The following is a 17,841-nucleotide window of genomic DNA, read 5'->3' as shown; positions in this document are numbered from 1 at the left end:
TAAAAATGGAGTTGGATGTATTAATATTTAAAAAGCATGTTGTGTGAAGTTAATGAAACCTGTGATATAAAAAGACTGTGATAATTTATAGGAATAAAATACCATATACAATTTCTGAATATGTTTTAATGGGATTCGTCACAAAATCTTCAGACTCGTGTTCCATATCAAGTTTGTAGGCAACGTGAAGAAATTGTTAGTGCGCGCTAAATGTTGTTATAAACTGTAACAAACACAGAAGAAATTAAGATCGCATATTACAAAAGTAGATGTAGACATGAAGAAGATTGTTTTCTAAAGATGTTAGCCAGGTAGCTAGCACAGACGTTCTTAAAGCAAATTTTCTGCCAGACTTATTTTTAATAATCTGCGTCGACAGTGGTGATACATTGAAATGTTTTGTACATGGTAATTAAGTTTTACAAAAATTCAAATCCCCCTCACATGATTTAACATTGTACAGAAAACATTAGCTAAGCATAGCAGACATAAACGCTCAGGATATAATAATCGTAATCTCAATGGGTGGAGACTATCGTATATAGTTAGGGTAGTCATTTTATCACATTTAACATTGGGCGCAGTCCACTCTACCTGTTAAAACCAATGTTTAGTGTAAGCATAACGTTTGTACTAAACATTGGTTTTAGCAGGTAGAATAGTAAATCTATGGAATTTAATACATAGTATGAACCTCTGTGTGAAAAGGTAAGTAATACTTTTAGTTGTCTGACATACATTATCAAAATACAATGCCATTCGATTTACCTTGCCGTGATCATTAGAGAAACAGAGTATGACTGAAAAATATATACCGCAACATATGCATAACTTAAAAATTTTTAAAAAAAGGAAAGTTGGTGAAAAATACATTTAGCCGAATTTTGGGAATTTAATTTGGCAGAAAGCGAAAGTAAGTATTTTAAGCAGGATTATCATTTTTTAGATAAGGAAAAAATATTTGGATTTAATTTGGCTGATGTCAAAAAAAATTATTTTTACCAAATATTGTTTCCTGCAGTTACATGGTTATTTCATCAAATATTAGCCTTTTTTCCTTATTTGTTGAACTATTTTATATCATGATATTAATAGCTATAGACAATTAAATTAACTTTTAAAAAACTTATTGTTTAATATTTTTAGCAAAATATTATTTACATGTGGCTATAATGAAGACCCAGGAGTTTCTAGAAAAGTAATGTAGAGAGTTCTATTGTGAAATGCAGGCCTAGGCCAGGTTAATCAAGTGTTGTCACAGATAATATTGTGCGTAAAATGCATAAATTTATTAACTAGGTCTCCCTTTTTTAGAGAAATCACTTCTACATCTTCCAAACTAACTTAACCAGAGATATATGATGTAAAAATTGCTTTTTTAGTCCTATCTAATTTATGAATTTTGATTGTAATAGACCTTTTCCCGAATTTCCTAATTATGTCAAACTCAATTAAAGAGGTCGATACTAAAAATGATTCTTATCCCTAAGTTCCTTAGCAAAAGGTAAAACAAATTACCTAATTTCGTAAATATTTTTTTGAGCGCGACCATGCGTTTTCAGCTATCTTTAAAGAATTAATTAAACATTGAATCATACTTTGTTAGAAAGCCAGTTTAAAAAATTATAATCTGATAAAGCATCAAGCTAAAAGCTGCAAGAACGTTAAGGAAGGACTCTCCACTCTAGGCGCTCTTCAGAAATTTGTAACATAACTTTTAAACTTAACCCTATTCCTACCAGCGAGGTGCTCATTCAGCAGCTCCCTGTACATTATCATCCACTATTTTTTAGGTCTTTTCTGTGGTGTACTGAAATTATTTAAGTATTTAAGTTCTTTCGATTTTGAGTCAAAGTAAAATATCTTTTTGACTATACATATAGAAGGGATGCAGCAATGGCCGCCATTATGGATTTTTAACATTTTTTCCTTATATTTGATAGAACATAAGTAGGACTTACAATTGTCAAAGTTTTAGTATCGTAGTTTTTTAACAAGAAATTACAAGGAAGTTGCCCTTTAAGCACCTTTCCGGTCTGGCACAAAAAGTCCCGGTAGGAATAGGGTTAAGGATTTATTCTACAACATAAAATTGGCTGGGTGATTATTTTGTCTATGAAAGGGCTTGTAATGGATTCAATAATTTAAATTAAGATATTGACGTTAAATTGACGTCGCGACGTTAAATTTGTCGATTAACATTTAAGACATTTCGGCTACATCAAGGAAAAATGAAGACATCCACTTTGCCTGCTATAAACAGACATCCTCTCTGTACTATTATAGAGATCAAGAAACCAAATTTCTGGTCAAAAATCTGCATAGTAAAAAAATGGAACGCATGCTACTGTTTGAAAATGTTAATGCCAATACAATGATAAATGATTATGTCGGGGTGTGCCGCAAAATATCGTCCGCGGACCTGACCAAGCTTAAGATAAATAAAAAGTTATGCTAGTTGTTTAAGGTTGTTTCTCACTAATCGTGGTAACCCTAATGCAACCATGTTCGTAAGATATACCACAGTTTTAGGATTTACGTCAACATATATAAAAAATTATATAATATGTCGCAATGCTTGCGAAAGACGCAATGTTCGCGACAGAATTTTATTTGAATGCGCCTAAGCGTTCGAATTCTAGATTATATCATCATTTACTGCTTGAAAAAAAAGTTGAATTCATTGCACCAAAAGTACTTTCAATAGTTTTGCCTAATATAAAATAATTATTTCGATTTTAACAAGGAAAAAATTTAAAGGAATTGACTACATTTTTAACTGTTCTCGCATTTACTTTATTATGATCAAATTTCCTTTCAATAAGATACTTAATAATTGACAAAATTCTACAATTGCAATTCTACAGTAGCCTCAAAAGCTACAAATACTGAGCCATGTTAACGTATAATTCGCGCCGCAAACCGCTAACTAAACGGAACTGAAAACGTTTTCTATTTCAAGTACAGAGAAACGCTGTTTGTTGGATTTTCAATAGCAATGTGTTTACTATCAATTTCAACAAAACAGTGAGGTGTATCCCAAAAATCAAAAAAATTGATTTCTGGGATATGCCTGTTTCGATACAATCTGATTTTTTTTTCACCCTTGTGCAGTGCTAGACTTATTAACACAGGGCATTGATAAAACTTTCCAAAGCTTATGAGATGTTTCACTTGAAACTGGAAATCACTGCTCGACTTATTTAAAATAAAATAAAAAACACTGAGTGTTGCGAATCTCTACAAGCAAGTAACCTCAACGTGAAAACGATTCTTTCAGCAGCAGGAATTGATTCCCTCATTCTTGTTGTCTTGCGAAGCAAATAGGGGCCAATCATTGAAAGTAAATGCTTTAATTATTAAAAAGTTATTGAAGAGACGTAATTCGTTTCTTAGCGAAAGGAAAAGTTTTAAGTTTCTCCATTCGTAAAACATGTTTCACAACCAGGAATCTCTATTAGTTGTTTCAATGCTAAACCACATGTTTCCTTTTTCCAAAGTGAAAGTGGCGCCATATTGACGAACTATGACTTGCGTGCTATTTTTTTATTACCATTTTAAAAATAAAGACAATGTTTTAACAGTTACAACGAAGTTTAACTTTTAATGTTCACACTGTCGTACGGTATAAAACTGTCGCAAAGCTTTTAATTGTCGTAGCAAAAGGATAACGCTGTGGAAACTAGCCTCGACTAACATTACTTATTGCTTTCATCAACAGTCAAGGTAATTAGTTAATTGAATATTGAAGTAAATGTGTCGTAAAGTTAGTCAAAAATGACATGAGCTTCAACAATTCTTTTATTGACTGAGTAGGAGAAAAGTTGAATAACAGAGCCAAAAAATGAGGTAGAACGTATTTGTGTTATAAAATCGTCGTCCGTTATTTTGGTTTTAGAGATAAAAGTGGCTACCTAATTATCCTTTTATGGACAATGTAGGTAGTCAACTAGCTATGTTAACGAAGTTTCCCGAAAAAATAATAGCTGGTAAATTTGAGTACTTTACAAGACATTGTTGTTGTTTTTATCCCATGAAATATTTTTTATGAATTAATGTATTAGATTCAATGCTTCTCAAAATTTGGTTGTCCGTGTTTCGTTATAATTTAAATTACTTTTTTTCTTGACGACGACAAATATCGGCCCGCCGTTAACGTACGGCCCTTCAGTTCCGTCTGTACACGGGAAATTCAGTTTCCACATACGCCAACTCCTAAAATCTCAAAAAGCAAAAATCCCGTGTTGACGATGGCGTCATTGTATCCACAAACCTGACTTAACATGCCAAATTACAAGGCACGCGCTAAAATATTGTTCACTTTGTATTTTTGTGTAATAAGTGTGGCCAAGGCTCTCTTTAAACGCCGGAAATCACAATTTTGCTTTTTTGTGGTAGCGTAGAACAAAAGGGTTCTTATTACGACAAATTTGCAGAATATACCCATATTCTAAGAAACTAATGGACTCGTCTGTCCGTTGCAAGAAACCTTATTCTGCTTACATTTTTATTAAAAGCATTTAAACGGTAAGGTTGTTTGGCTAGCTAGCTAGCCTCCTTGAATATTAACAAAAATGGCCGACGTGACAACATCCAAAAAGTTCCATAAGTCCTAGAAAAATATCAAATAAACCCAATAATTAACAGTTCATTAGATTTAACTCTAATAAGCTACGCAAATCTATGAATGAAAGTGGAAGAGATCAAGTTCACCAAGCTAGGTGGCCATTTGCACGCTATAGGTAGCCTTAAGCTAAGAAAAGACAAAAAAATGCAGCAAACTAAAGAAAGATATAGAAGATTGATATAGGTGGCCACAGAATTGCATTATCTTAGATTTATTAGAACATGTGTTCCTTAGCATTTGGCTAAAGAACACATACCTACAAGTCAGGAAAATATCTTAACTTTGAAAGCAAATCTTTTAGAACAAAAAATGTAACGGGATGATTTTTTTGGTAATACAATGTTTTAAATTGGCAAATATAAGTATGAATAGTCCTGAAAAGTTTAAAATGTTAGTTTTGTGCATTTTTATATGCCCGATTTCTTTTTTGTCAAAACAATACATTCTTTAACAATTTTTTGTACTCCTTATCATGTTATCAAATATTATATAATTAAAACAAACACTTAAACATGCTACCACGATGAAAGCGTTTTTGCATGCACATTCTGAATTTTACATCCTGAATGAACGTCAAGAGCGCTAAATCACCAATCAGAATGCCAGCTTTAATAATACTTACTATTGTCCAAACAACCATAAAGTTCTATCCTCAGGCATGGGAGATCGTTATTGGAAGTCGTTGGATACAAACGAATATGAGTAGCAACCATAGATGTTGTGAACCAGTTGTACACTACGTTTAAGTTGTCAACATTCCCTTTAAATCTCTAAAATATATAACATGCTTTTAGGATACATATTATATATATATAACCCTATCATCTATTGGAAAGGGTCATTATGCCCTCTCCCTTCAGCTATTTTGAGTAACTTTTCACCACGTCATTTAAAAATTCCTGTTTTGTTGTGAGTTTTTGTAGAATTTTAGTGTTCTGTAAGCATATCTATTTCCTTAATCGGCAACAACAATGACAATGTTTAATTGCCGTGATTTTGCCAGTATATTAATATATAACAAAGCAATTACATAATTTACATATTTACAGTCATAGTTACATAGTTACAGTCAACAGATCCTTTTTTGATAAAAAACACTTTAAACTATAAAAAAAATTTAAGTAGTTTACTCCACGAGTTTAAATAACTACAGTATGCTCTTCAATTAGCGGACACCATCGGTGTTTGACCAAAGTGTCCGTTAATTGGAAGTGTCTGCTTTTTTGAAAGTTTAGCATTTTAAGCCGCAAACGTAGAAAATAAAGCCGATTTTTGTATCACCAAGGAATAATAAAAAATATACTCCGCAAATTTGTCGTATTAAGAACCCTTTTGTTTATATTGACCCAAAAAAGCAAACTTGTGGTTTCCAGTGTTTATAGAGAGCCTTGGCCAAACTTATTACAATAAAATACAATGTGAACAATACTTTAGCACCGTGCCTTTGGCATGTTAAGTCATGTATGTCGAGATAGTGACGTCATTGTCACCACGCGATTTTTGCTTTTCGATAATGATATTCTTATATATTAATTCCCTCACGTGAGTAAAATTGTGAATCCACACCACGCAACTCACGGGTCACTTTCTTATGACGTGGCCGTACGCTAAAATTTTCTAAAAAAATAAGTAAGCCGCCAAATGAGAAAAACAAGGGGTCCAGTTGTCATTTATGCTACAGCCCCGTTCTCGGTCGTTACGGCTGAAATAATTTAATTTTACCCCCGGTTTACCATGTGCCCGCCGTATCTCATGGAAACAAGTTGTTTATAAACTGTATAAAGAAAACCGAAGCGAAGAAGGTTGTCTGTTTTTCAAGTTAATCCTGAAAAAAGTTACTTCAAGCAAAGCATCATGAGGTAAGCTTAAAGCTTACATGTTTTTCAATATTTTACATTTTTGGGTTCTGGGACCGATATTGTATCGCATTCGAATATGACTGTAATTTGAATCTAAAATGTAAGAAACAAACTGTTGTTGTCGACCGAAGTTAAAAATGTTGTTATCAGAAATATTTTTTAAAACGTAGAAAAACGTGCGATGATACAACATCACAAAAGGAATTGATTGGAAATGCATCAGACAATTGTAGCTATACATTTTCAATTCGTTCTCTTTCAGACGAAGCGAAATTAAGTAATCGAGGTAAAAAACTGATTGGACTTTTATTCAAAGTACCCTAGCTAGCAACCTAAGTGAGAAAGCGAACGAAAAGCAGGTGTGTTGTTTAAATTATTTGATAGAGAAATTAATTCTGGTGTATAACGATTTTATAGCCGTTTCTTTCGGAGCTAAATTTTTCCCTAAATATTAAGTTTATTGTTGTGTCTTGAGCCGGAAAATACTTTTTTTATGCACTTACTTTGTAAAGAATATACTCTAAAAAATAGGCCAGGAGTTTAGAATGTCCTAAAAATATGTCTAAGCTTGATAGTTTGTTTCACATATGAACATTTGTATCATGCACAAAATTAAAAGTTTACTTTTTTTATTGTATATCAAACTAACTGAACTTTTTTGTGTCTATGCAATGGACCGTTACATAAAGTAGAATTGCCATTAGCTAGCTATAGTAACTTACAGCATGCTTTTTTTTATTAAGGCATTATATATTTTCAGGCCATAGTCATGTTAAGAACATATTGAGAATAATTAGGATAACACTGGTCAAAAAAGTTAAGAACATTGAGGCTGAAACTAAAACACACTATTCTTATAAAAACAGCGTGTATATCCTAGCGAAGAATTTACATATACTGTAAAAAGTAAATTTTTTCTTTTTATTGTTTTTAACACTACCCATTGTGTGATAAACCTAAAACCGAAACTTAAATTGTTAAAGTCTTGATGTCGTTATAATAAACCTAAATGTAAATGAAGTTAAATCAATGCGTACATCTGTTACGTTACGATCGTTTGAAATATATTCGATTCTTAAAATCGAAAACACTGGATTGTTATCTTCTTTGGATTAATGCGTGATTTTCTTGATTATAAGTTTGGGTCTGTAAAGCAAACTGTTCTTTTAATATTTTGAATTGAAATATTTCGGTAGATATACAACATACCAAATGATTCAAGTTTTTATATTTCTCTTTTATGTGTTTTCAACTATTAATTTCTTATATTTTGAGTATAACTTTGGAAGGTTTGCCGTGTGCAATAGACTGAATAGCTGATTTTGTATGACTTAACGAAAAATGTTGGATTGTTTTATAATGCTTGGTATCCTTTTTTTCCCTGGTGTACTTCTGGAATGGCAAGGAAAGTATATAGTTTCAGCGTATTTTGCTTAATACGTAACGGTTGTTAGACGCCTTTGATTTTTTTGGACATTTTCCATTTTTATTTCATAATTTTTATTGTAATTTTTTGTTGTTGCACATGCTTATATTTTTAGACGTTTTGTTTCAGCAGCGGTTATAAACATAGAATAATGCAGGTTGTGGGCAGCCTCGATCCCAGGGCTTGTTCTCTTTTTGCCATCCCTGGTATAAAAGAGACAAAGAGCCCGAGGGTCGAGGTTGAAATGTTAGTTGTAAACATGTGTATCACTCAAAATCTTTATAAAATCGAATGTTTTTGTTTAAGGAATAAGATAAAACGCGCTAAGGGGCCGGGAAAAATAGTTTAACAAAGTGTGAGGTCGTGATATAGAATGTAATTTGGCGTAAAAGAGATTTCGATGACTGAAGGAACCGAAAAAGAAAGCAAACATTGAAGAAACAAACAAGTTATGTCGCAAAGAAAAAAGTGTTATCTTTATTTACGAATTTGTTCTGTGAAAGTTCGAAAATTAGGAATATATTCGTCACGTTTTTTAACTTTTAGATTTCTTCCTAGTTTAATTTTCAACTAGTATTATTTTCAATAAAGGTGTGCAATTATGACTTTTTAGATGATATTCAGAACTTAATAATGAAAAAAAAAATCAATTATGATGTTTAAAAATATTAGAAATTCATAAGGATTTCTTTTTTGGGAGCAGATTAGGTCTGTCAGTATGGACGTTAAAGGTAAGTATGACATCGCAAACTTTTTATCTTTAATTTCAGGGCGTTAAAATGGTGGTGCGTTTTAAAAAATGGTATTTCTAAGATGTGAAATTAAGGATTATTGTGCATATTATAATTGGCATTTTAAAAAAAATAACTTGTAACATTAGTTCAGTGTTATTTTATTAGGTCAGTGTACATTGGAATTATCTTAGTGAGCGTGTTGTTGGGATGAATGTGCAGAACACGATATATTTGAGAGAAAGGCAAGTGCGTCACATAACTTTCTAAACAATTTAATAATTTTTCAATGCGTTTCAAAGGAGCACAAATTTACCTTGCCGTTTTGAAAGGGATTCCACTTCATTCCATTAATTGAATAATCTAGCCTGAATTCTTTGATGAAATAGCGTGCTACAAGTGCACCACCTTGGATAGCAATTCCATTGATTGTTGTTTGGCTATTGAACACGACCTAAAGAGGACAAAAATTAATTATAGGCAAAATCTTATGTTATATGACATTTTTGATTTTTTCTGATTACAGTACACCGTAGTACAATCTCATCGAGCATGTTGGAACGTAATTCCATGCGGGTTATATTAAATCAGTGAGACAAATCAAGAAAAAGTAATCACAGCAGCATTAGTAATTCAATATAACACTGCTTCTTGCTGGTTTATTGCCATAACTTGTTATTCAAGTTATGAACCAGATTAATTAGGGTATAAAGAATAACTTTAAGAATTTTTTAGATTGTATACTGTTTCCTAGCCTAGCTTGCTGGCTTAATACTTATAAAAAATAGCTATCGCTGGCTGGCTAAAAGCTTTTGATTGATAACTCAAAACAGTTAACAGTGCATAAATAGTCAATCAATCGCTACCAGCCTTTTTATTAACCATTTTCAATATTCAATAGGACATTCGCAGCTTGCGTAATTGTTGTGATGTTGATCATGATTGTAAACACACAGAAAGAAGTTTATTATTAGAACAGAAAACTAAGCATAGGTACTAGCCAGAGAATACCTCAAAGCTCTCAGAAATGCGGACAGGTTGGCTAGGAAGAGAAAAAAAAGTCTGATGTGGCTCACCTAATTACTAACAGTTTTACATAGTTGGCGACAGTAATCGACAAAGGTAATATAACACATCGTATTTCCTATGCACACAAAGAGGAAATTCTATCGATATTTTATAAAGGAAATCATGTTTCATTCATTAGATACAAATAGATGTTAGGCTAAGCGCTTAGTACAAGTAAACCATGTTGCACATACGTATAGGCGTAATACCTTTTTAAAAATTATCACACCATCGATTTAAGTAAAGACACAGGAAACAGCATGTCGTTACCCCGTATAAACAATCGCTAAGCAATTTTATTTTGTAATTTAAGTTTTCATGACAGTGATAAAAGGTGTAACTGCATTTGCCGTAAGAATTATTAGTTAAGAATTTTGTTGTAGCCAAACTACATTAGGCTTCTTTTACTTTTTAGCTAGAGGTACCTAGATAACAACAACCCTAACATGAAAAAATAAAATGTTGCTTAGGATAAAAAGCTCCTTCAGAAAAGCAATAAATAAAACCAGCCATAACTACCTAGAAAATCTTAAAATTGATGGTTGTGCCTGCTTAACAAAAGTGACAATATATTCACCTTAGCATGTAAAAACATTGTCAAACAGAAACCTAAAAACCTAGCATTAAACACACCACTTCCAAATCAAAATGGCCTTTGTTGCTGTAACTTACAGGTTCCTTCATCGGCAGGAAAGGGCTGCAAAGATCTACAATTGGTTTTTCAAAAAAGTCGGACGTTGTGATTGGATGCTACACGAGGCCAATCAAACAACGTTGATATAATTAAAAGTGGTTATTTCGTGCATATATAAGAATTTAGTGCGTCCGTGACACGATGTGTTTCTTGTAGACAGACCGACAAAATGGAGCTACTATTATATTGAAGAAATGTGTATTGCAACATAGGCTCCGGCCAAAGGTGTACAGTGTGTGGGTGATTCTTGAAAAGAAGCGACAAAGAGGATAGTGGGAAAAACGTTAATGCATACTTTATTTGTACTGTCGGTTTTATTGGAAGTTGCAATTATGTTGTAGAAAGTTATTAAAATTAAAGCTACAGTTTTAAGTGGAATGAGTTGCATGCAATATTTAGCTAGATAAATGGAATGTGCTGAAGACCAGAAAAAAAAACCTTGGAAATATGAAAGTCCTCTTCTTGCAAAGTATTCTATTAAAAAAAATGTATCAGCAAAAAATAAATGGAATCAGTAATAAAATTCACGCAAACAAAAATACAAGTAGAAATGTGCATACTGCCACAGTTGGGGTTGTAAGTTAACAACTAGTAAAATCTTAGATGTAGTCATGAACAAACTGAACTTCCCAGTCAAGTTGATCAAGTTGTTAAAGCTAACCAATAATAAAAACAGTTGAAAAAAATCAAAACAGAGAGCTATTTATAAAATAAATTTCAGTAAACTAGAAATAATACTATAGTTATAGCACAAGCTTTAAACTGGTGCTCAAACTATTTGAAGTGGGTGTCAATTCAAAGGAGGCACTTGTTACGAAGAAGACACATCAATATTGCATTTGCATATGATATATAAAAGCTAATTACCCTTTATTATTTTCATCAACTAATATATTATTTTATCTCTCAAAGCCAAAGGAAGCAAGTAAGTGGAGGCTTAACGATTTTGATACTTGGGGGTTGTTAAGTGTACTTGAATTGCTAGCAAAATTGCGATATTTGCTACCTTGGATACTACTATTAACCCTATTATACCTGAGTTTTTTAGGCCCTTGTAATCCTGGGGGGGTACAAAGTTCCCGCGGGCTATAAATTCTGAACCAGTTGTGCTTAAGTGATGAAACTTGGGTCAATTGGAGAATGTCTTAGTACAAACTCAATCCAGGTAAAAAAGTAATTTGATGACGTCATAGGGATTAGAAATGACGTCACACATGTGAAAAATGGTTATTTTCCCAATTTTTTAGTACGTTTTAATTTCTCGCGTGTTACTAATGATACAGCCTTGATTCTTGGCAGATTTGTGAAATGAATACCAAAATATGTGTTTCACATGAAAAAAATAATTTTAATGACGTCATTGGGAAAAAAACGACGTCATTTCGGCAAAAAAATTCTTATTTTAACAATAAAGATAAAAAGACCCGTTCTACCAGAAATATTGATGTTCATGTCATTAAACTTGGCATATATCTAGAACATGACATTTAATATAATCTAGGTAAGGAAAACAATATAATGACGTCATTGGGATCCGAAATGACGTCAATTTGCTGGATCGATATTTCCTTCAAATCTTGGTTGCTTTTTGTCCCTAGTAATCATATATACCTTAGCAACATCATGGTTACCACTTAGTAACCAACATACCTATAATAAATAATTATATACCCAATACAACATCTTATAACATTCTTACATGAATGTCAACGGCTTTGAATATTCTAAAAAAATTACCCCCGTCCAAAAAAAGCAATACCCCCAGAGTACAAAATTTTTCCGAAAATTTTTTTTTTCATCAGAAGCAATATTAAAAGTTAGAAATAGTCACAAAATTTTAGCACATAATCACATGTGTATCTAACGTTATCCCTAGTCAAAAAGGCCGAGGGCACTTTGTGCCCTACCCAGGTATAATAGGGTTAATACTACTATCTAATTTGACACTTAACGAAGTAAAAAATAAGAAAAGAACATTGATTTAACCATACAGCAATAAACCCTAAATGGGCCTTCTCAGGCGTACTTCGCGGAAGTTAGAAGTCCAACTCTGGTAAACACAAAGATATTGACTTAAAATTTACTATAAAGTTTTTTCATTTTTGTCTGAGAGAATTATCATAACAAGTAATTTCGCATTAACTATGCTTTTCCAGTTTTAGATTTCGGGAATTTTAAAGAAATAAAACACATACTCATTTGTAAATCCATATTATCACAGACAGGCCGTTTATAGCATCCAAAATCGTTTTCAAGAGAAGACTATTTAAACAATTCGATATGCTGTCACGCATATTTTTCCTGAGAAATAATTACATTTTCATCTTGCTAAGAGTGACCCCTTGTTAACATATTTATTCTATGATTTTAATTTTGCGAGTATATTTTGTGAGCTTATTTCTAGGGGCATTTATTCTCGTGGGATTTGCCAAACTTTAAAATATGTATTTTAGCGCCAAGAAGGAAAAGAAAAGCGATCCATAACAAGAATAACAGATGTGCATGAAAAACGTGTGAGACAAAATAAAACAGCAAGTTCATCTGAAATTTCATTAAATTCCAACGGCGCAAACTGTCTTGCTCAGTTACCACAACTTGACATTTATTATACTAACACTAAATGGCTTTACCATCTCGTCAATTTTGAGACAGACTAGAATTATCAGGAGCATTTTCTTTGATCGAAAGTCAGTTTTACCACGCCAGAGGTTTAGTGTTGCTGCAACCTCTTTAAATTATGGTGTAGAAGGGAATTATGAAAAATGAGATCAATACTGTGACTCATAACCAGGTATTACAAATTTAAATAAATTTTGAATCTACACGTATTTACAAGTCACGTTCTTGTGAACGTTGCGTTGTCATATATACAAGCTTTTTTTAATTTTCGCGACCATGATAGATTTCTTGTACCCGGATTTTATATCTGTTGAAATTAAGTTAAATGTATTAGTTTATATTTGTGAGTTTGAATATACTTCTGTTAATAATTTGAACTGGGTCAGCTGCGTGTTAACCAATGTTTTGACAATCATTATAAAAATCTGATCGTCTTTTCCAGGCGTTTTTTCCCTGTGAATGTTCTTGTTCGAACGTATATCATGTTTGTAAAGCAAAATGAATGAATATGTTGGTATGTTGGCCATGTTTTGACAGGGTATACAGATCATACGAACATGTAGCTGAAATATGATGCCTTGACTTGCAGCCGCCCTCGTACTAACCACCAGAGACTTCTTGCTGGCATGCACTTCATGTGGCCTAGTTTTAATCATACACTAAAATATGGTCCACTGTTTAAGTTATAAAGAAATGGAGGCGATGTGTGGAGCGATCACAAATTAATGGATCACAAATTAATACGTAGAGCCTCTGTCAAACAATTGTGGATACAATGAGAAATCGTATAGCAGCTGTTGTGTTGGGGAGCGACTGTTTACGAAACAAACCGCGGAGATAAAGCTATGGATCGATAACTTGGTGATGTTAATGAGGATTTATGTGTTTAAATTTACATATGACGCAGGTGAATTGATTTGCACAAATAGAATCTAAATATGTTTTAAAATGTGTGATAATCTATTTCTAGTATTTTTGTGTGTCCCAATTATTACATTACTAGGTACTAACGCTTTGATAACCAGCTATCTGAGTTCACTTTGGCATGTATATCACAACCCCCCCAAAAAATACTAGGACTTTTTAAAAGTAGGTTTTTAAAAAAGTGCAAAATAATATTAATGAAAGTCTTCCAATAAAGTTTAAAAATTTGCTAAAAAATTTGATGATTACAAAGAATCTCGTAAGTATGTGTAAATGCGTATAAATTGTTAGATTACGTTGATAAAGCGATGTATCCATCTTTTCCGTGTGATTGATATTTCAATAAAGCGTAGTAATTCATTTATTCTCGTAACCTTGACCGTTTTGTTAGGGATTCCCCCTGCTGTCATTAGCGTCCTGCGTCCTTCATTGCTATATATCATTGCATATTACTTTTTATTATATACCCGTAAGCAAAAACAGCCATTGAATAAATAATCGTATTCCACCCGTATTATTCAATGCTTGTGACGTAACAATAGTTTTGACAAAACATTCGTAAACGCATGTTTTGATTTTATCCTTTCCGCCTCATTAATTTTTATCGTAATTAACTGTGATTGGTTGTTTCTTAGTGGTCCGTTTTCTGATTGGTCGATTTCTAAAACACGTGAAATGGCGGGAACTTTTTTGTCGAGAAAATTCTTTTTACAAAAACATCAAAACAAAGAAATCTCTTTTGGGTATATAATAAAACATATATACAATAGGTAAACATAGGTTTTTGGATTTATTAACCCTCGGTGATATTATATTCAACTCCGCTGCGCGTCGTTGAATATAAATCACCTCGGGTTAATAAATCTCAATAACCTATGTTTACCTATTTTATATCTACCTATTATTTTAAAAAAGCATTTGATGATTGTGCTTAAATATTTCAGTGCAACATATAACTATCTTTTCGTGATTTTGACGAACAGGTTCCAATTTGTCTCTAGTTGTATTTGCGAAGTAAAACGTCTGACGTCACCGATTTATTAGGAAGTCATTTGGTCCTAAAGTTATAACTGCTATGCAATGTCTTCACTAATATTCTTAAGCGCATTGACATATGTGAATTGCATTACCGTCGTGCCGTAACGTCTAGAAAGTTATTAAAGAAGACATACTTTTTTCAGCGACATTTAAGACGCGACACATCTACTTTGCTCGTCACATACGGACGGCACCATTTATGCTGTAATATAAGGGACTAGTGGGAAAATCCAGTTAGACAAGTCTGCCATTGTATTGTGATGCCCCGCTGACACTAAATAATTTTATTAAGACATTTTGACCAAAATAATGTATAGAATCAAGTGCTTTCGGCGAACAGTTAAGGAGATTTTGTTGACTTCAACAAAGAATTGCAGATTTACTCTAACATTTTTTTTTAAAATTCTTTACGGGAATTTGGAAAACTTGCGCAATTTGCTTCCTGTCCCTAGTTACCTTGCCTTATGTCACCACCTTATTTCAAGTTATTTGGCCTCAAAATCATAATTAAATTGTAACAGCTTCGTTAAGTCAAGTTGAGCTCGTGACATTTAATTTGTCGGTTAACATCTATGACATTAGTTGTCAAATTCAAATGAAAATAAACAGATTCAATATGCCTGTTACACAAAGAAAGTAGCCTATTAATAAAGGTGATATACGGGAAATGCTACAAGTTTAAATAGTGTAAATGAAATGGCAACTTTCATAGCCTCAAATGTACACACATCAGTATTTAGATTTCTTAAGATGTGGTAGACAAGAAATGGCATTTTGCCATACGAAAAATGCGAAAACACTGCTTTATAAGACGAGTTTACTTTCTTATCGCCTCGGTTATCGCCTCCATAAAAGCGAAACAGGAGCTACCTTTACGTTTATTATTTTTCTGGACGATACCACCACACTTAACCCTATTCCTGCTAGGATACTTGTAGCTCCTTCTAACTAAATACACTTGAGTTAAAACATAATACTTTGACAACAATGTTAAAGGGGGAACAAACATAAAACAATTTTTTGCTGTCCACGATCGCTATATCGATATAGTTCATGATACATTCTGAGTTTCTGAGTAGACACCTACATGTGAAATTTCAAGTTCCCATATCTTTCAGAATCTTAGATATCGGCCAATACATGAAACTACCACTATGAAGGCCTTATAATCGGAATAATATAATAACTTTCGTCAACATTACCGTTAGGACTTACGACCCTCAACACAACATTTTTAAGCCAAGGGGAATTACTTTTAAGATGTTGAACACGTGATTAACCCTAATTTTTCTGATATTATCAGAAAATTAGGAAAATTCATATTTTTAGGCAATTGTTGACACTCTTTCATGGGTATGATTAAAAAGCGAAAAATATGGTAATTAATTTTTATTTTGCTTTAAGAAACTTTAAACATAATGGTAAAATTATATTGGCATTTTGAATAAATATCAGGCTTCGAATGACGTCAGGGAAAAAGTGCTGGCATAAGCAAAAGTTATTACTGTACGTCTGTTCTTTCCGTTGCATAATTTGCGTGTGCCAGGTTTTAATCCGGTTAAAAAACCCTATTAAAAGTAATGTGAGTGATGAGGGGAGTTCGGACCGAATATGTCAAAATATAACACAAAATAATAGACACGTAAACCAACATATAACCAAAAGACCATGTGCGTAAATATCGCACAAAAACCTACCTAATTCGCATATCGTTTGTCAATTTGCGATGTCAAATAACCATGACACAATCTAGTGCAGATAATTACTGTAGTAACATCCGTGAACTGACTGCAGGATCCGCTTTACCCAGGTGTGCGAGACGATTTACCTGGGCTTAAGTAAATTGTTTGTGGCTTAACCCACGCACTGAAAAGATTTTTTTTACTAATACCTGAAACCAATGAGATTTTCCATCTATCATTCCAACAGAACCACACCATGAACTCGAAGAGTAAAGTCTTCCACGTGATGGTAAATAATCTGCATACATTGAGCTGTTTGATATTTGATCTGCAGTAATTAATCCATTTGCCATTCCAAGAGGAGTGCGATCTGCACATGCTGTATAAAAAAGGAAATATAATTTTGTTGTGTAAGTAAACGAAAATAGAGCTAGGAAAAAATAATTAGCAACTATTTCTAACAATACTTTTAGAATACTGTGTAATAATGTGGTATTAATTCCTGACTGATACATAAAGTCGTTTAGAATACAAGATTATTACCTGAATGATACAAAAAAACAGTTAGTATGAAAAAATCCAATGATTTGATAGATTTACGGCTTATTAAAACAGGGCTTTGTATGGAGCCATATTAACCGGTTTGGGAAGCCATTATTAAAATGGCAACATAAAAACGTAAACAAATAAAAACATTTCTATAGCACACAAAAGTACAATTTGCATGGCGCAATGCAAAAATTTAAAAAATTGCTTGGCAAATAATTGATCAAATAACAAATAGTTTCCATTAGGCGAGTTTAAGTCCTAAGCATAGTTTGTCAGGGATAAAACAATTGGAACTTGAATTTTATATTGTACAATTCTTCTCGTATAATCTAACTGAGGAAAAAAATGACTAAACAATTTGGGGTTGTTATTTGTAATTAGCTAACTAATGTTTGGGGCAAAGTGCAAGAAATCACTTGCTTGTTAAATCAAATGTATTTATAAATCTCATGACTAGGGACATTTTTCGCTTCCCTAACTCATCAAAAATATGACATTGAAAAAATGAATCACTGAAACAGTTACAAAGTTCATATTCACCTTTTCTATGTTACACGATGTTTTTAAAAATCGTACTTATTTTATTTAAACATCTTCATTCTTTTGTGCTTTAAACAATTCTTA

General features: G+C 32.7%; 1 protein-coding gene across 2 annotated transcripts in view; it reads right to left on the bottom strand.

Moving 5' to 3' along the window:
• Positions 1-17,841, bottom strand: part of LOC130655622 (uncharacterized) — a 62,555-nt gene that overhangs the window by 18,797 nt on the left and 25,917 nt on the right. For both annotated transcript variants that reach the window (XM_057458396.1, XM_057458397.1), the window contains 3 exons: positions 16,878-17,047; positions 8,960-9,097; positions 5,250-5,397 (listed from right to left, as the gene is read on the bottom strand). In XM_057458396.1, coding sequence (XP_057314379.1) covers positions 5,250-5,397; positions 8,960-9,097; positions 16,878-17,047 — 456 coding nt within the window. The remainder of the gene's footprint in view (positions 1-5,249; positions 5,398-8,959; positions 9,098-16,877; positions 17,048-17,841) is intronic.

The sequence above is a fragment of the Hydractinia symbiolongicarpus genome, chromosome 8, assembly GCF_029227915.1.
Source record: "Hydractinia symbiolongicarpus strain clone_291-10 chromosome 8, HSymV2.1, whole genome shotgun sequence".
Classification (NCBI taxonomy): domain Eukaryota; kingdom Metazoa; phylum Cnidaria; class Hydrozoa; order Anthoathecata; family Hydractiniidae; genus Hydractinia; species Hydractinia symbiolongicarpus.
This window is presented reverse-complemented; position numbering and strand designations above follow the sequence as displayed.